Raw genomic sequence first — 20,150 nt, 5'->3', positions numbered from 1 at the left:
AAAACAAAAACCCAGCAACTTCACATGTATGGTGATAGTTTCGAAGGCTGGAGTACCCCAGGAAGTGAATATAAGAAAGGAATCAAAACAGTTGCCTCTGAGTAGGGGTATTTGCTGCTGGGAGAGAGGAGGGTGATTGGGGTTTTTTACTTGAGGTCTATTCATGTCTTGAATTTAGTATTCTTTATGTGTTAAGTATTAAAAAATCAATGAATTTAAATTTAGAAAAGAGGAGCAAAAGAAAAAAAGGAGTAATGAGCCAACAGAGATTTAATTCTTGTATCAGTTTCTCTTTTAAAAAGAGTGAAGGTTAAATTTGGTTCATTTACTGCTCTGATGCCCTGTCCCTCCTTCAAAAAGCCTGGCCATGTGTTAAGTAGATTCCAGAACCTAAAGGAATATCTCTAAATGAGAGGATGAGATTGTACAATCCAGGCCCACGCATTCAGGAGGCAGGTCCTGAGGCAATGACTTCAGCCTGGAAACCCAAATTTCTAATAAATTAGACCTGTTATTAAAAAACTTTCCAAGTGGTCGGATATTTTCATACCATATATATCTATATCTCTATATATAAAATACAAAAAGGCATTCTCAGTAAAAGCATTTATATATTTTCAGTTTGAACATAAGACAAAGGAGACAAAATTCATATAGCAAAGCATGTCTACATGAATGCATTTCTTTTATTTCATCCCAATTTAGTATTGTTCAAGGAGACAAAGCAATGACTGATCTTGATTTGTTATCAGGAATTTAAAAGAACAGAAATATTACACTTTTAAGGATTTCCTAATGAAAAATATAATTCATTAAGTATATAAAAAAGAATTATATCCTTTAACATGAATCAACACAAGAGCATACATTGTCTTAAATGCTCACAATACCAAAGAAATATGTAGTATGTCTAAATTTTATGGATTCTAAGCGACTGCAGATAGAGGTGTACAAGGAATGTTGAGAAGAAAATGTTTTGGACAATAAGGGAATCCTAACTCTGGGTGGGATGAAGAGAGATCAAAGTTGATTCCTCAGAGTAGACATGGACTTTGTGCCCAGTGCAGTGGAAAGCAGGCATAGAGCTCTAGAGGCAAATACACAGGCTGGTGTCCATCTGGCATGTTTAGGAAAATTCTGTAAGATTAAGTATAAGTGATTAATCCCGAGGCCTTGGTCAATTTGTGGACACAAATATATGCAAGCCCGATCCCTCTGCCTCAGGGAATTCCCCTATGTTAAGTGTGTATTTTCCCTGCTTTTGGTCTCCCTAGCACCCCTGTTCCATTCCTCTTCTGACAGGACCCAGCAGCCTAAGACAACCAGAGTCCTGTGTTTCAAAGTAGGGTTCATGGAGAGGGGATACAAGTAACCACAAGCCCACTAGTAAACCCACACAAGGAAACAGCTCGGCTTTGGTCTAAATGACTTACATTTTTCCTCGCCTGAATTAGCTGGTAATTGCATGTGGGCAGACTGAGCCAGAAATGGTCTAAATGATCAATTAGAAGGCAAAAAGGAATTGCTTTCTTTAAAGTTCAAGGGTCCCTGTTGAAGAGCCCTACTTCCCAAGCTATGCTCACGTGGGCTTGCACCCAGCTCTCTGCGGTGTCTGGGTATATTGTTCATTTGCCTAACGATAATGAATTGAGTACTTATTTTGCAGGAAAATATAGGGCATTTCCATTACATGCAATCAAGCAAAAAGGCTGCAAAATGTACCACTCCATTAATTTTAAACAGAATCCTTCCCAAATGTCACCCTGAAACCAGAGTATGGGGTTATTACAAATCTGAAGGAATTAAGAGTAATTTTCATTTGTATAAAGGAGTTGAGGGACATGTCTCCTGCCACACACACACACTATTAATTGGGTTAAATTTGATTTGCCAATTTCAGTGTGAATCACTAAGCTGTGACCTAGTCTGCCTGGTGGTGAGATCAGTGGGCTTCTGTCTTCATTGAGAGTACAGGTGTGCATGTGCAAATGTGCGCACACATAGGCACACAGGCATGTATAGCATGTGTAAAGAATGCACTGTGACTGGCTAGTAACACATATTGTTCAAAGTGGAAAAACAAATGCCAGCTCTGGCAAGCCCTTAGCCTGTCTGAGCCTCAGTTTCCTTGTCTGTGAAAGGAAATCATAACACCTGCTTATTGGGAGCCTGGAGGATGAAGGAGTTTGCACATATAGGAGCACTTAGCCTAGTACATAGTGTACACTCATTAAACAGTTAACTATTATCTTTATTTTCATCTTGGGGGTGTGCCACTTGTGCCTAAGCTGGTCCCCAAATGACACTGAGGGAAATCTGGACCTAGCAGAGAATATTCCCAGGGCCTGGGAGCTGGGGCCTACTCCGTTGGTGATCATTTCCTTGATAATTTCAGTTCCCGTGATCTCTGGGCAATGGCTGGACTTGTGGGAGAGCACAGAGCAGGAGACAGGAACAAGCAGGTTAAGGCGACTGGAGGACTGTCCAGCGTGTCCTCACTCCACATTCCGGTACTTGGTGAAGAGGTTGTACAGCACTCGCAGTGTGGACTTCAGGTCACAGTTGACAATGTCTGCACAGAAAACAAAAAGCACCCATTGTACTAGTGGGGCCACATGGCCCGAAGTTGGCATCCATTGCTCCCCTCCTTCCACCATCAGCCTTGTGCCCCCAGCAGGATCCTGGGATGGGTGCCGCCCCCTCACTGCAGGACATCATTCTGTGGTCCTGAAGGGCTCCCTGTTCTGCTGGGCAGGGAGAGTGACCTCAAGAGAGACAGCTATGAGCAAATGGGGGTTGAAAGACAGGCAGAGTGATCGTGTAGGGAGGATTCAGTGCAGGGGGCCTCTATGGCAGGGGTGCTGGGGCATGGGGGTTTCACTCATTCAAGTGGAGCAGACCCCACTGCAGGCAGCCATGCCTTGGGACAGTTTTCCAGGTGAGCGGTGTCAGTGCTGGCCCTGAGTCTGCCTGTCCCTCTGCCTCTAGCCTCACTACAGAGCCAGTGGTAGAAAGGAGGGGAGGGACTGGGGCCCCACCTCATACTGTTCTCCACAGTGGTCAGGATGCTGAACTGGGACTAAGTTTCCCCTAAAAATAGGGGAGGGCCCCTGGCAGAGAAGGGGGCCTGGCAGGGAATGTTGAGAAAAATGTCCTCGGGACAGACAGCTTCAGACTATGGACACAGCAAGGTTTGAGGTTGGGAGTTGCGCAGTCTTTTCAGGAGCGTTCCAACAGGGGTTCCTGAGTTCCTAAACACGACTGCCTCCTCTCCCCCTAATCCCTCTATTCCCTTCCTCCGATTTGCTGCTCCTCTAACTTTCTGCCTGTCCATGCCCTTGATAAAGCCCCTTCTTAGCTCTCTATATTAATAATGGAAGGATCCCTGCCTACTGTTTAGGATGCAGACTTAGGTAATAAAATTATAAGAAGAAGCAAAGAAAAGACAAAAGCCTGATGACTATGGAAGTTGGGAGAGTGGTTATCTTGGGGGAAGAGGATTTAGGTACAAAGAAGCAAAACTGGAACACTAGGAATGGGGTGGTTGAGGGATGGGGCACCTGCTCCCAGGTGCCAGTTGGATTTCTGCCCTTATGTGGGCCTCCACCTGGAGCTCTGCCCAGTGGCTAAGCCCTGTTCATGCTGAATTACCCTCTGCCTCCTGAATCAGCCTCTGCTGGGTGGAGCCCCAGCCCTCTGGGTGATTCCTGTCCTCCGGATGGGATTAGTGTTCTCTTCTTTTTTAAATAGTCATCATTCTGTACATTACTTCATCATGACTTATTTATTTTATATATGGAAGTTTGTGCCTTTTTATCCCTCCACCCATTTTACCCACCTCCCATATGCCTCACCTTTGATAAGCAATCTGTTCTTTGTATCTGTGAGCTTCATTTTTATTTTTTAAGATTCGACATATAGGGCCTCCCTGGTGGTGCAAGGGGTTGAGAAATGCACTATGGAGCGGTCTGCAGCCTCTGCAGCACGAGTTCGGTCCCCAGCTGGCCAGGAAGAAACCCACATGGCGAGGCAGACCTCTCCTAACTCGCCCACTGCTCTCCTCAGCAATGTATTTCGGTCGGTCTGCCTGTTCTGTTTCCTACTCTGTCTCTGCTGGAGCCTCTCACCCCCCGCATCTCTGGCCTGTACCCCAGCTCTTGTATGCATAAATAAATAAATCTTAAAAAAGATTTGACATATAAGTGATATCATACAATATTTGTCTTTCCCTCTCTGACTTATTTCAGAGATGATTTATTTCATCATAGTGTCGTGCTCTCATGTAAGGTCCGTCAATGTTGTCTTAAATGGCAAGATTTCATTGTTTTTTATAGTTGAACATTCCTCTGTGTGTGTTTGTGTGTGTGTGCGCGCACGCGCGCATCACATTTCCTTTATCATTTTACCTACTGGTGGACACACTCAGGTGGGCCCCTGTATCTTAGTTATCGTAAATAATGCAGCAATAAACATGGGAGGGCAGATATCTTGAGTTAATGTTTTTTTTTTGGGGGGGGGGTATGAATGCCCAAATGTGAAATGGCTGGATCATATGGTAATCTTTAACTTTTTGAGGAACCTCATACTGTTCTCCACTGTGGCTGCACTAATACATTCCCCCAACAGTGCACAAGGGTTCCCTTTCCTCCTTATCCTCACCAGCACTTGTGGATGACAGTTGTTCTGACATGTATTATTGTGTTTTATTTAAAGAATTATTTATTTATGCATACAAGAACTGGGGTACAGGCCAGAGGGGTGTGTGTGTGTGGGGGGGGGTGGTGAGCGGATTCACCAGAGACAGATTGGGGAACAGAACAGGCAGATGTACTGAAATACACTGCTGCGGGGAGCAGCGGGCGAGACAGGAGAGGTCTGCTGCACTACGTGGGGGATCAAACTCATGCTGCGGTGGCTGTATAGAACTTCACAGTGCTGCCTCTTAACCCCTTGTGCCACCAGGAAGGCCTCTTATTGTGGTTTTGAATTGCATTCCCTAATGTTAGTGATGTTGACCACCTTTCCATGTGTCTGTTGATCATCTGCATGTCTTGTTTAAAAAAATGTCTATTCAGATCTGCTTTGATTTTTTGTTTGGATTTTTTTTTTTTTTTTGCTATTGAGTTGAGTTCTTTCTATATTTTGGATATTAATTCTTTATTGGATACATGACCTGCAAATATTTTGTCCAAGGGTTGTCTTTTCATTTTGTTGATGATCTCCTTTGTGTGCAGAGCATTTTTGTTTGATGTAATCTCACTATATTTGCTTTTATTGCCTTTGCTGTTGGAGTTAAAGCCAAAAATCATTACCACATACGATGTTCAACAAAGTTTCCTGCCTATGTTTTCTTCTAGGAGTTTCATGGTCTCAGGTCTTAGCTGCAAGTCTTTGATCCATTTTGTGTTAATTCTTGTGTCTGATATAAGATAGTGGTCCAGTTTTGTTCTTTTATATGTGGCTGTCTATTTTCCCCATTTACTGAAGAGACTCCTTTCCCCACTGTATATTCTTTTTTTTTTAAAGACTAAGTCATTTTTTTTTAAGATTGATTTATTTATTTATACAAGAACCGGGGTACAGGCCAGATTCACGGGAGGGTGAGAGGATTCACCAGAGACAGAGCGGGGAACAGAACAGGCAGACTGAGGAAATACACTGCTGAGGGGAACAGCAGGCACGACAGGAGAGGTCTGCCATGACAAGTGGGACCCTCGCCTGCCAGCCGGGAATGAACCGGCGCTGCAGAGACTGCGGACAGCTCCACAGCTCAGTGCTCAACCGCCTGCGCCACCAGGGGAGGCCCCTCACTGTATATTCTTGATTCCTGTGTCATATTATTTGACCATGTCTGCGTGGGTTTATTTATGAGTTCTCTAATGTGTTCCACTGACCTTTGTGTCTTTCTATGCCAATACCATGCTGTTCTGATTGCTATAGCTTTGTAATATGGTTTGAAATATTGGAATGTGATGCCTCCAATTTTGTTGTTCTTTCTCAGGAATATTTTAGGGTCTTTTGTAGTTCCATACGAATTTAAGGATTTTTTTTTTTTTATTTCTGTGAAAAATGCCACTAGTGTTTGGGTAGGGATTGAATGAAATCTGTAGATTGCTTTGGGAAGTATAGAATTTTTTTTTTTTTTTTTTTTTTTTTATAGAGGCATGCTTTATTTATTTGTTTGCTGGTTTGTTTGTTTGTTTTGTTTATACATGCACTGGGTACAGTCAGAAGCGCGGGAGGGTGAGAGAATTCACCAGAGCCAGAGCGGGGAGCAGAGCAGGCAGAAGGACCGAAGTACACTGCTGAGGGGAGCAGCGGGCGGCAGGAGAGGTCTGCACGCCATGCGGGACCCTCCTCTGGTGGCCGGGGAGCAGCCGGGGATCGAACCGGCGCCGCAGAGGCCGCGGGCAGCTTCGCAACCCAGTGCTCAACCGCTGCGCCACCGGGGAGGCCCGGGAAGTATAGAATTTTAACACTATTCTTCTAATCCATATGCATGTACTATCTTTCAATGTCTTTGTGTCTTCTTTAATTTCTTTCATCAATGTTTTATTTTGAGGTCTTATACCTCCTTGGTTAAATTTATTTCTTGGTATTAAAATGTTTCTTAAATACTGCTCATGTCAAAGACTGCTCAGGTTTTTCTAGGGAAGAATTTCTAGAAAGACAGATAAGCGTAAGAGTGAATTGCTCAAAGGAGTGAGTGTGAAGAGGAGGTGCAACGGCCCAGGAGCCACTGAAACAGGCTCCTGCAAGCCTGTTAACCCATGCCAATCCATTTTACTCACTGTAGCTAGAGTATCTGGCTTTTTGTTATGGCTGTGTAGGATACATACCACACAACTCTAGGCACACCATTCATAATTCTAGGGCACCATTACCATAAACCACAATATAAGTGGTACTCTGTGGAGTTGTGTAGTTCACAACTTGTATGGCTACTGCCATTTCACTTAACATAAAGTCTTAAATCCTAAAAGGCTGCAACTGGTTTACCTTTCCAGTCTCATGCCATCTCCCCTTCATTCATTACACACCTGTCATGCCGCCTCCTTTCACTGCTTCCCATGGCCTGTGCTCCTCCAGCTCTGCCTTCGCATAGGTCATGGTAACACCTAGATCACTCTTCCCACACAGCTGATTCCTGATCTTCCTGCAGATCATAGCTCAAAGCATCGCCTCCTTAGGGAAGGATTCTTTACACCTGGCCTGAGTGAGGGTACCCTATTTTATGTTCTCAAAGCACCCATGCTCTTTCTTCATAACACTCACTCCAATTCTAAGTTAGTGATTTCTGTGCTTATCTGATCAAATCTGTCTCTGCCCTGGGCTGTGGGTAACCTGACCCTAGAATGCCTATCTTTATATCAGTGCCCAGCCCAGTACCTGGCAAGCACAGGCCTCAAGAAATATTAATAGGTAAATGAATGAATGATTGCCCAGTGTCCTGGGAGCGAAGGAATAAAATCCAGAAAGGAGTGGCCAACAGGGCTATGTGCTCCCAAGAAGCTGAGGAGGGTAAAGACGGGAAGGAGCCCCAGGAGACACAGCCCCAGCTGGTAGCTTGGGAGAGAGCAAGTCCATGCCATGTGCAGATGGAGGCGAGGTGTCACACAGAATGGACAGATGAGACATGGAAGCCGTGGGCCTGGGCTCACAGGAGGAACGTGGAGGCCTAGGGAAGGACAGGTATGGCTGGAGGCAGGAGGATGTGTTTTCACCTTTTAAAGCCAGGTGAGTTGTGAGGGAAAATATCTAAAATGGGATGATAATTTTTAAACTGATCATTTTATTTAATTTTAATGCTCACTAGGGTTTGAAGTCCATTTTCATTACAGTTGTGTAAAGCCATTAAAGTCACTTAAATTCTTTGAATCAGTTTTCTTTGGTGGCAAAACTGGATTTTATGAAAAACATGTAGAACACAGTAAGGGCTCCCTAGATGGCAGTTTCTTTCATGCTTTCCCATGTCCATCTTAGCAAACTGTTATGCACAACTGTGCAGTCTGTGCACTGCACAGCTCCAGAAGTAGCATTCACATAGACTAACATCTTCTCCTTGGGAAACCTGAGTTCCTTCTTCCCACAACAGGTGGGCCTGGTGAAGAGGGGGGACTGCAGTCAGAAATGCTGCTTAATAACTATTCTTATCAAGACAGCCAGTGGCCACCCAAGCAGCATAGAAGGTGGGCTATCTCTGCTAAGAGAGGGTTATCTCAGCTGGGAGAGATGCTCTGGCTTGCTGGGAATGGACTGACTCAGTGCTATATAAACAGAGCCTTTTTAAAGTCCTGACCCAGGGCCCCTCTCGGTAGCAATCAGAATGGCAGGGCCTCCTGGGTAGAGACAACCAGGACAGAGACAGTTTGGCTACCTGGGGCCAAGGAAGAGCTGAATCAGACATGAGGTCACTCTAGGGAGACAACAGCCTCTGACCAAGGGACAAGGCTCAATGTTTGCTCCTCTCGTTGGGGGCACTAGCAGCTCTTCCCATCCAGCAGAGAGCCACCCCAAAATAAGTCCATGCTTCTCTAGATGATGCAGAGATCAAAGGAGGAACTCTCTTAACAGCAGAAATCCAGTCTTTATGGAGAGGGACAGGCCCTTGTGTGATCACACTGTTGTTACTCGGGCTTCCACAGCCTGGTCTCAGCAGTGGCTGAGGTCTCTGCTGAGAAGCTTACCCCTTTGTCCTTGAGTCTCTTGACCAAAACCACTAGCTGGAGGGGTTAGACTACATTAGGGTATAATAAGCTGTGTACGTGGGTGAGCCCAGCCCCAAGGTGTCCATCACAGATCAGCCTCCATCCTACTTCTGCGGAGATCATTCTCAACCTCTGCCTTGCTGTCCTGTCTGTTTCTTATTACCCACCGGGACAGGATCCATGCTTTTGCGATGGGACATTTTAGGGGTGGCTTGATAACCTATCAGGTGACTTTGTTATTCTTTACATATTAAAAATTTTAATATGGCAAACATTCAGAGAAGTCTATCTACATATATGTATACGTTTAAAGAGTTGAAAGAACACTCCATGTAACCACCACCTATGTCAGATCTAGAACACTGCAGAATCCTAAAAGCATCCCCGTTCTCTGCAAAAATAACCACTATCCTGACTTTTAGGGTGATTACCTCTGTACTTTTCTTCACAGTTCCACCCTTAAACAACAGATTTTAATTTTGTCTGCTTTCATACTATATATAATGGAATCACAATTCTCTTGTGAGTATTTTTTATTCAATATTATGTTTACATGATTTAACCATGTTGTCTGAGATGTTATTTTTCTTTAAAAATAGTATTAGGCTATAATTTATTGCTATTGAAGAATGATTATAATCATCCAGCTAGAATTCTTTATTTTTTCAAGGATAATGCTTAATTTTTCATCTACCACTGAGTAAAAATTCAGGGTCTGGTGGTGATGATCATTTTATCCAGTTTTATACATGCTTTCTTGCTGAGAATAATCCAGTGACTTCTTTGCTATAATGATTAGAAGTCCCTCCCTGATTTCTCACTTCATTCTTTTTTGGTTTTACTGTGATCCTTATATATCTTTTTTGGTTTTACTATGATCATTATATAAATTTCAATTTAGTCTATTGGGGTATACTCCAGTTTGGGTTATTCTTGGACTAGTCTCCCGGTATAAGGACATGCATACCTCTGAGTGGAATTGCTGGGCCCTAGGACAAATTACCAAAGTTTTGATGAACTTAAAACAACCTAAATTATCTTAGTTTAAAAGGTCAAAGTCCAAAATAGGCCTCATGGGGATATAATCAAAGTATTGGTAAGGCTGTAATTTCTTCTGGAGACTCTACAAGACACTCTGTTTTCTTGTATTTTATCTAGCTTTGAGGGGCTGCCCGCATTTTCTACCTTTCAGGGACTGCCTGTATTCTTTGGCTCATAGACCCCTTTCATCATCAAAGCCAGCAGGAGCAGGCTGAGTCTTTCTCATGTTGTATTCATTCTGACATTCTGATTCTCCTGCTTCCTTTTTTTCACTTATAAGGACCCCTGCAATTATTTTGGGACCACCCACATAATCCAGGATAATTGCCCCATCTCAAGATCCTCAACTTAATGGGTTCTGGGGATTAGGACATGGGCAATTTGAGGAGGCCATCATTCTGCCTACCACATAAGGTATTAAAAATCTTCAACCATATTAGATATGACTGTTTTCTCAAAGCAGGTGTACAAATTTACAGTCATACCAGCAATTTCTGTTGCTCCTTGCTAACATTTGATATTAGCAGAGTTTCAAATTTTTGCCATGTCTGGTTGGTGCACTATCTTTTAAGGTAATGGAAAAGGGAAGTTGTACCATTTTGCATACTTCCAGCTACTGACTAAATATTGATCACCTGGAACTAAGCTGCCATTAGCTGATCAGATTTTCAGCATTGCTTAAAGTAGTCTAATCTTAGCTACTTCTTAAATTTTAGAGATTCCATCAACCTGCTGGCTGTCCTAAATATAGGTTTCATTCCTGTCTGGAACTAGATTTCTTCTGAGTCTACCACCTGCCTGTTCTGCTGGCGTCTTAACCATATTTGATTATGATTCTACATGAACTATGCTAACAGGGTAGGCACAGGCATTTGAAGATGCATGGTCTGATGTCCTAAAACAGAAAGGCACCAGCTTCGTGCCAATATTTCAACTGCCCCATCGGCCATGAACTTGATGCTAACACTTGGCTTGTACCAGCAGGGGTGCTAACACATTATGAAGCCTGGGAAGCAAAAGTTATTTGAGATACAAACCCAAAGTTTTCAAAGGATTTCAAGGGAAAACAGAGCTTTGAATATCAAACAGCACTGCAGAGAATGCATTTTGCCTGAAAAAATGCCTCTACCAGCCAATTTGATTTTGAAACACCCTCAAAGAATTACCCACACGGGCATTCTTTGAAAAGTCTGCAGCATTTATGACTGAATTTCACTTTCCAGGTAGAAGCAAAGAAACCAAAAGGAGTGCTGGGGTACACACCTCTCACAGAGAACAATTTCACAAAATATCATTGCAATTCTCCTTTACACACTGGAAATTTACAGCATGGGCATGGTGCCCAGTGTAACAACAAATAAAACAGATGTGTTTTTCCATTCACACTGGTCAGGAAGTTTTCTATTAAGCAGTTCAATAATTGCACAAGAAAAGTCATCTATATGCTGAAATATCCATATAGTTTGACATTGGGAAAACTGTCTGTCCAGAGGGAAATAAATGCCTGAGCATTGAAGTAGCAGAGGGAGTGCTTCCAATCTGGAACCAGGAAGTTTCACATTAAGTAGTTCAAGGGAATGGGAGCAGAAAGCAGGGCAGAACTCTCCTGCTAGGTCTCTCCGGAAGCAGGGGACTTGCTGTTTGTTTTTGGCCAAGGAATGCTCAGGGCCCACTCCTAATGACTTTGGGATGGCTGGAGAGGCCTTGTTAGAGAGACGTCCCTTGGGGGACACCAACCTTGCTGGAGGTCCTGCTTTAGATGAGACCAGGGATTTAGGACCAGGCAGTAACAAATGAGAATAAAGGATTGGCTTTTGTTCACTAGAGGTGATGATTACTGAGGTGGGGAATGAGTCATGAGACACAGACCCAACCAATGTGTTCATACTCTGCCTCTCTCCTCTGATTTCCTGCTTTCTCCTCTGACTTCATAAGTAGAGGCATTTTGCCCAAGATACTATCCTCAACACTTTTCCCCACATGCATGCCTGTTGTTCCATCCTCTTGGCACATCAGCTGTCATAGGTGGAAGACTCCCAGTTATATAACCACAGCCCTGGCCTCTTCCCTGAACCCCAGTTCTGTTTGGTCAGTGCCTAGGTATCAACCTCAGGGTTACTGAAATTGACATCCTGTCTGCTTGCTTTTCCTTCTGGGTTACCCAGTGCTGCTAATGATGCCCCACATCAGAACATCTGTTCTTCACACTGGAACAGAAGTCTGATCACATCACTAACCTACTCAAAAACCTTCCATGATTCCCACTCCTACAGAATAAAGTCCAACTTTCTGCCTTGTCATCAAATCCCCGCAGGACCTAATACCAGCTTGCTTCAGCCTTTTAAACCATTCAATTCATACTCTTAATATCCCAGTGAAGTAGGTAACTGCTTAGAGTCCTCACTAGGTGCCAGCTGCTGTGCACCAGACATCACATTTAATACTGTCATGTCGCTAGGAGTTCTGTTTTCATAGACATGAAAAACAGGGTCAAAAAGGGCAAGTTGCCTGAAGTCACATAGCTAGTGGGGGCGTGGGAGACTGAACCCAGGTCTGTCAGGGTTCAGCTTCATCTCTCTACATAATCCTTATGGTTTTAGCCCCGCTGTTTCCACCTCCATCAAACTATCCCTCATCCTAAACAGAAGTGAGAATTGAGGTGATAGGGGAGGGAGCAACAGACACAACCAGTGTGAGCGAAAGGCCCACCTGGGGAACGGGGAGGTCATTGTTGAGGTCTGAGTGGATGCAAGTGGAGCAGAGGCAGCAAAGAAGGTGGTGGGGAGGGGGCTGTGTGGGGAGAGGGGATTGGGGAGGCGCGCACATACACCCTACTAGGCCACTTGCTTTTAAACAACTTGGAAGTACAAGTATCGGGGTTCATGAAAAATATTCTCAATTTCCCAACTAGATATAGACAGAAAATATCTGCAACATGGTGTTGACTCACTAGTGCCAGTAAAATGAGTGTTTCAATTAGTAAATGGCAGAGAAAGAAATGTCCGGACTAAGAATTCTGCCAGGAGAATCGTGCCTCCTACATGCACAAGTGCACATATGCTCCAACCCTGAGCACAAGAGGCCACCAGAGCATTTTGTACTGTTTGCATTCTCCTCCCTGCCTCACACCGCCCCCCACCACACCCAGTCTTAAATTTGCAACCCAAACTCCACAAATCAAGCCTGGTCATTGGGCAGAGTTGGAGTGGACTGAGGATGGTAAAGGCAGCTGTGCTGAGGGCAGAGCTGCCTGTGCTGCCTCCTACACCGCATCCCACCTGGCTGGGGCACAGCTTTTTGGCAGATCACCCTGCCCAGGGACAGAAGAACCTGGAGATGGGCAAGGGGCAGTACTGCAGCAGCGCCTGTGCTCTGCGCCATGTCTGCTCGGCACCCGCCCCCTTAATCCCAGGGGTGGGATTTCAGATCCTTTTTCTCACAAAGGATCTCCACACTGAATAGTAGCGCCCTACCCTCCCATCCCCCGCACATGGCAAAGGAGGTTTCATAAAAGACTCTTCGCTCTGGTATAAAATGTGAGCCTTGCCCAGTGCCCTGCACACTTGTGTGCGGGGTGGGAGTCTTGTTGTCTTGCCACAAACCCAGGGAAGAGCAAGGTACCTTCTGGCCGTGGTTTTGGCTTTTCCAGCCCTCCATCTTGCATGAGCTCAAAGGCAAAGGAGACATTTAAAACCTGGGGAGAGAAATGCAGGGCAAATCATGGCACACTCGTGGCTGGACCTTGGGACTTGCTGGGACCTGCCCCTGGGAGGTGAAGGAGTTAGAACTGTAGCCAGGGGAGCAGAGGCTCAGCTAACATGAGGCCCTAATTTGAAGGAGAAATGAGGTTACAAAAATGGGTAACTCATATTCAATGAGAGTTGGGTGATCCAGGCCTGCTGTTGGTGAAACACTCTCAGAGAAGTTCAAAACCATCTTTCTGTTTTGTTGTTCACTGCAAGGACTTGAAAGTCAGGGATATGCATGTATGTGGTTGAAAGGATCAGATGACAAGGCATGTTTAAGAGGCAGAGGAGGGTTTCTGCTCTGGGCCCAATGGCCAAGAGGGCAAGCTGTGGTAGCCCAGGAGAGGCCTGAGGATGAGGCTGAGAGCGGGTCTCGGGTCTGGCCTGCTTGTAGTGGTTGCCTTCCTTGTCACCTCTGGGCAGATACAAAGCCTGACTGTGGCAGGTATCAAGAGCATATGGCTACAGATCAGGACAGCCTGAAGGGGAGTGGGGAGCTATTTGGGATGCTCAGTGGTCTGCAGGTACCTCCTTCTCAGCTCAGCTGCTCATCAGAATGAGCCATATCTCTAACCACTAGAGACCTAGACAGACAGGATGTGAGCTAGGAACTGCCCTTGATGTCATCTTCCCTTACCTTCTGTTCAAAGCTGTCTGGGGTCAGAAAGAAGCTGTGCAGGGGCACAAAGTAGCCCTCCAGGAGCCCCATGAGCAGCACCAAGTATACACCATCTGCAAACTGGAGGGAGAGAGGCAGGTGAAGGCACAGGACCCAGAGACTCCCCAGCCAAGCCCTAAAGGGCTTGTCAGTTTCCATGTCACTTTGTCCCAAGGGACATGGCAAACAGCTTAAAGCCCCATCCCTTCCATCAAGAAAGTAGATGCCAGAGCATTTAGGAGCCAGTCCAAGGGACACCAGACTCCTAGGCTGAGCTGATGGCTGCAGAGCTTCTTTTCAAGGGAGGGTTGGATGAGGGTGTGCTGGGTTCTCAGGGAAGGCTTTCTAGAGACAGTGGGGCACTGTGGTGAGTAAAATTTGGAAGGAATACATGTTCTAGGTATGGAAGATGACATGAGAAAAATTATAGAGTCAGAGGCATATCTGATACTCTGGAACCTTCCAAAGGAGGTGGGGCTGTCAAATGCTTGTGGGCATAAACAGTTGCTAGAGTTTGCAAGATGCCAAGTATCTGGGAATCATCTTAGGATGCTTAACAAAAACTAGACTGAATTTCCTGGAATGTGGGCTGGGCCCAGGAACTGAGCTTTGCTGGGTGACTGGCTGGGGTTGCGGTTTGCCTTTGTTATAGGCACATGACCTTGAGCATGGACTTGACCTAGGAGCAGCTCCCTCCCTGCTTCCATCTACACCACATTTAACTTGAGTTGATAAGGCTTGAACATGGTTCATCCCAGGCCACCCCAGAGTGGACAACAGGAGAGCAGGCCCCAGCATCTGTGTCAAAAACCAAGGCTTTCCTTGTGGGAACTAGCTAAGTGGGCCTCATTCTGGCCATAGCTGGGATGGGCTGAGGATAAAGAATCTAATCTGTCAACTCAGTGGAGGATTTTGGGCTGGAGTTCTGGTTACCCAGTTCTGAGTGCAGCCATTTGGGCTACTCCTACCTTCCCGATTTGCTGGTTGTGACGGCTTGTCATGAAGACCACAGACAGGCACCAGATGCGCTGGGCAGAGAAGCCTGTTTGTAGCACTCCATGCCCAGGACAACAGAAATGCGAGCTCCAGAGCTCATTCTAACCCAGTTGAGGAAACACCACTCTTCCCGAGTATTCCCTATCTCCCCAAAGAGTATATGAAGCTCATTCTGCAGAGTCCAGACACCCTGGGGTCGTGCTCAGTCACAGACCCAGGAACTGCCTTTAACAATAATGGCAGCTGCCCATGGGCTCAAAAGAAAACCACATTTAAAAATTCCTCATCAAAAGCTGAAAGCAATTCCATTAAGATCTGGAACAAGACAAGGATGTCCACTCTCACCATTGCTTTTCAATATAATACTGGAAGTCCTAGCCAGGGCAATAAGACAAGAGAAAGACATCCAAGGAATCCAAATAGGAAAAGAAGAAGTGAAACTATCACTATTTGCAGACGATATGATATTATACATAGAGAACCCCAAAAACTCCACAGAAAAGCTAATTCAACTCATCAATCAGTTCAGTAAAGTGGCAGGATACAAAATCAACACGCAAAAGTCAGTAGCCTTCCTATACACAAACAATAAATCTGAAGAAGAAGAAATCAAAAAGACCATCCCTTTTGTTATTGAAACAAAAAAAATCAAATATTTGGGAATAAATCTAACAAAAGAGGTAAAGGACCTATACAAAGAAAACTATAAAACACTGTTAAAAGAAATAGAAGAAGACACAAAGAAATGGAGAGACGTCCCCTGCTCATGGATTGGAAGAATAAACATTATTAAAATGGCCATCCTACCAAAAGCAATATACAGATTCAATGCTATTCCAATCAAAATTTCAATGTCATTCTTCAAAGAAATAGAACAATTATTGATGAAATTCATATGGAATCACCAAAAACCCCGAATAGCCAAAGCTCTCCTGAAAAAAAAAGAAGGGAATGGAGGCATCAGACTCCCAGACTTCAAACTATACTACAAAGCCATAATCATCAAAACTGCATGGTATTGGAACAAGAACAGACATACAGACCAATGGAATCGAATAGAAAATCCAGAAATAAACCCACAGATTTATGGTCAACTAATCTTTGACAAAGGAGCAAAGAATATGCATTGGAGCAAAGAAAGTTTGTTCAATAAATGGTGCTGGGAAAACTGGGTCGCTACATGCAAAAGAATGAAGCTTGACCACCACCTCACACCATACACAAAAATCAACTCAAAATGGATTAAAGAACTAGACATAAGACCTGAAACCATAAAATATATAGAAGGAAATATAGGCGAAACACTACGTGATTTGCACATCAAAGACATCTTTACAGACACATCACCCAAAGCAGTGATAGTGAAGGCAAAGATAAACAGCTGGGACTACATCAAATTAAAGAGCTTCTGTACAGCAAAAGAGACAATAACAAAAACAAAGAGAAACCCCACCTACTGGGAGAACATTTTTGCACCCAACACTAATGATAAAGGACTGATCACAAAAATCTGCAAAGAGCTGATGAGACTCAACAACAACAAAGAAAATAATCCAGTCAAAAAATGGGCAGAAGAGCTTAAAAGAAACTTCTCTGAAGAGGAAATGCAAATGGCCAACAGGCATATGAAAAAATGTTCAACATCACTTGTCATCAGGGAAATGCAAATCAAAACTACCATGAGATACCATCTTACACCAGTGAGAATGGCACATATTAAAAAAACTAGCAACAACAAATGTTGGCGAGGGTGTGGAGAAAAAGGAACTCTTCTGCACTGTTGGTGGGAGTGCAAACTGGTCCAACCACTGTGGAAAGCTGTATGGAGATTTCTGGACCTACTAAACATAGAGCTTCCATATGATCCAGCAATTCCACTCCTAGGTATTTACCCAAAGGACACAGAAACATCCATTCCAAAGAGCACCTGCACCCCTATGTTTATAGCAGCACTGTTTACAATAGCTAAGCTTTGGAAACAACCCAAATGCCCAAAAATAGATGACTGGATCAAGAAGATGTGGTACATATATACCATGGAATATTACTCAGCATTCAAAAAAGATAAACACATGCAATTTGCAGCAACATGGATGGCGCTGGAAGGGATCATGCTCAGCGAAATAAGCCAAAAAGAAAAAGAAAAATACCGGATGGTCTCACTCATAGCAGGAATCTAGAAAACTTAAATAAGGGACCAGGAAAATGAATAACTATAAGAAAGTGAAAATCAAAATCAACAAAAAACTATGAACCAGAGACACTTTTAGGGGGGCGGGGGTGGGAGGGGAGGGATTGGGGTCAGAATGGGGGGGCTGCAATTGTATGGGGAATATAACAATAAAATTTATTAAAAAAAAAAAAAAAAAAAATTCCTCATCAGAGGAGGCTGGGAAACAGTATATACTCTATAGTCTGAAAGTATCCCCCTAATAAAGATTAGTTATTAATTATAAATGGGAGGGAGAAGGTGCTTTACAGTAGGGAAATCTGATGGTCACCAAATGAATCAGCGGATCAAAGTTATCATCAGTAACTGGTCTATTGCAAAAGCAACTGAGAAAAACATAGCATTACTTAGGGAGTGCTGTTAATGAAAATATATAACTTGACTCTACCCATGAGGGGAAAAACTGAGGACATTCTACAAACCAATTGGCCTGTACTCTTCAAACATGTCAATGTCATGTGAAGAAGGGCTGGGGATTTGTTCTGTATTAAGAGACTAAAGAGATGACAATCAAATGCTGCATGTGAGAATATTAGAACTGGCAAAATCTGGATATAGAATATTTCTTTGAACCATATGACATTGCCATTTTTGTTAATCTAAAGAAGTCACAAGAAGTCAGCAATTTCATATGGTTCAACCTCTAGAAGAATATACTGTAGTGATGTTGTCGATTTTGATTATGGATTTAAGAAAATGTATTTGTTCATAAGAGGTATGTGGAAGCATCTAGGGGTAGAGAGAAAGAGAAACAAGGTTCAAATATGGCCAAATTTTAATAATTGGTATATGTCGGTGAAGAGTATGTGCATAATCATGATAAAATTTTTGCAAATTTTCAAAATAAGAAAATTGAATAAAAATTCAAAGAGGTTCCATCCAGTTCACTGCTCTGAACAGAAAAAATCCCCCTCCCCCCTGTTCAAGCTTCAGCGTCCTTGCGGAAAGCCATAACTGTAGGGATGGGCACATGGAATGGAGGCAGAGAAGGGCCTTGGGTCCCCACCCTGCACTCGGGGCTGTCACTCACCTGGGTTTCCAGTTCCGTGACCTCCAGGTTCAGTTTATTCAGGTGCTTGTTCACAAAAGTGATGAGTGTCTAAAAGAGAAGCGCAAGCCAGGCATTGAGCTGGAGCCTCTTGCCAGTGCCTGGAGGCTGCCTCTCTGACTCCAGGCTGAGGACAAGGTCCAGCCAAGGGCTGGGCCCAGGATTGCTGTGCTGAGTGCAGTGAGGATGAGTAGCCCCCGAGGCTCTTCTTGCAAACCCCTTGAGCTCATGGGAAAGGAAAGGCTCTGTGGTCCCACATACTGTGTGATCTGAATGGGCAGGTGCAGGTATGAAAATAGCAAGCAGCCCTGAGAATGCAGGATGATGGGTGGAATGTCCTAGTCTAGGGTCAGGGCATTGAAGGGAAATTAGGGAGGGGTGAGAGAAGATGTGACCCCACTGGGTCCCCCTCCCAGTCCTTTCCTAGTTAGAGGTACCCATGTCCAGGGGGACAGAGATGGGTCTGTGTGAGGAGGCAGGGATGGACAGGGGTTTCAGTGCAGGTGTTAAGAAAGGATGCTCACAGCCTCAGAACTCCTTAGAGATGTTGCCATCCCTCTATAAGAAGAAAGGGATAGAGATTCAGTAAGAGCAGGCCAGGTAAATTGGACATCAAGAGGGAAAACCTGGTTTTTGCAAAGATTTGGTGATTACACCAGATTTGGCAGGGAGCCCAAAAACTGCAGAAGAGGGTTTCCTGAATGCTCTACTCCACCTCCCCCTTCTCCCTTGCTCCCTCCCCAGTACCTCTTCCCTACCTTCTTTACTACATTGAGCTTGTCCGGGGCGTGGTCGAACAAGGTGTCAAAGGCATCACGTTCTGAAAAAGAGGACATTGGGGGGTGGGTGGGTGGGGAGGGGGCACAGTTGATTTCTGCCTAGGAAGCCTCCCAGGTGCCAGCCATGAACCTTTAAAGCTACAAATGGGTATTCTTTGGGTATAATGAGACTGTGTTGGGAACTTGGAAATTTGAGTTTGGTTAGAGATTTGGAGCTGACTCTTACCTTAGGAGTCTTTTCTCTTTCTCTGTGTGTGTACATAAGTGTTTTTGCTCTGTCAACCTTTTATGCTGTGGTGCATGTGGGGGCTCTGCCAAGTTTAACATGAAACAGTCATTTCTCTTCACTGTTTTTCATTACATCATGATTTAGTCATAGTTCTAAAGCATTTCTGAAGCATCTTGGAGGTAGGATTTTATGCAAATATCAAATTACTTCACCTTCTAATTTGCAAAACCAGGATGCCCAAGACAAACATCCTGGTAGATTGCATAGTCAGTTTCCTCTTCTACAAAATGTCTGAAAAATGAACTTTCCCCAGGTGTGTCGTGAGGACTAGTGAGAATGCATGGGCATGTGCTCTGCAAACTGAAGGGTCTATAGATCTGAGTTATGGGTACAAATGGAGGAATTCAAAATATTATTCATAGTAAATACAGGGTCATGGAAAATAGCAGTCATGCTCCCTTGCAGGGGCTTTTCTACTAACACCCCCATGCTCTCCAGATTGCGGTGAAGCAGTAGAGGGGAACTGAGGCTGGGTATGAGATGTGTTCAAGTGGAATATGGGGCTGGAAGGGCTCATGGTTTTGGAGCCTGTCTTTTCCTACACTGAGGGTGCCTAAGACTTCCAGAAAGTGATTGAGATCTGACATTCACACATTTTATAAACATGCCTCAAACTTTGGGAAATGGGAGAGGCAGGTGAGATGAAGAAAGAGGG

At 44.3% G+C, this 20,150-nt stretch overlaps 1 protein-coding gene across 1 annotated transcript in view; it reads right to left on the bottom strand.

Annotated features, from left to right (window-relative positions):
* Nucleotides 1-599: 599 nt before the first annotated feature.
* Nucleotides 600-20,150, bottom strand: part of PARVA (parvin alpha) — a 143,526-nt gene continuing 123,975 nt past the window's right edge. The window contains exons 9-13 of the mRNA XM_037522682.2: nucleotides 19,186-19,247; nucleotides 18,410-18,478; nucleotides 14,133-14,234; nucleotides 13,371-13,443; nucleotides 600-2,572 (exon numbers count right to left, since the gene is read on the bottom strand). Of these exons, the coding sequence (XP_037378579.1) occupies nucleotides 2,496-2,572; nucleotides 13,371-13,443; nucleotides 14,133-14,234; nucleotides 18,410-18,478; nucleotides 19,186-19,247 (383 nt within the window). The 3' untranslated portion in view covers nucleotides 600-2,495. The remainder of the gene's footprint in view (nucleotides 2,573-13,370; nucleotides 13,444-14,132; nucleotides 14,235-18,409; nucleotides 18,479-19,185; nucleotides 19,248-20,150) is intronic.

This window comes from Talpa occidentalis, unplaced genomic scaffold (assembly GCF_014898055.3).
Source record: "Talpa occidentalis isolate TD23 unplaced genomic scaffold, MPIMG_talOcc4v2.1 talOcc4.3, whole genome shotgun sequence".
NCBI classification, from domain to species: domain Eukaryota; kingdom Metazoa; phylum Chordata; class Mammalia; order Eulipotyphla; family Talpidae; genus Talpa; species Talpa occidentalis.
The sequence above is the reverse complement of the archived record's forward strand: the minus strand, read 5'-3'. Positions and strand labels throughout refer to the sequence as shown.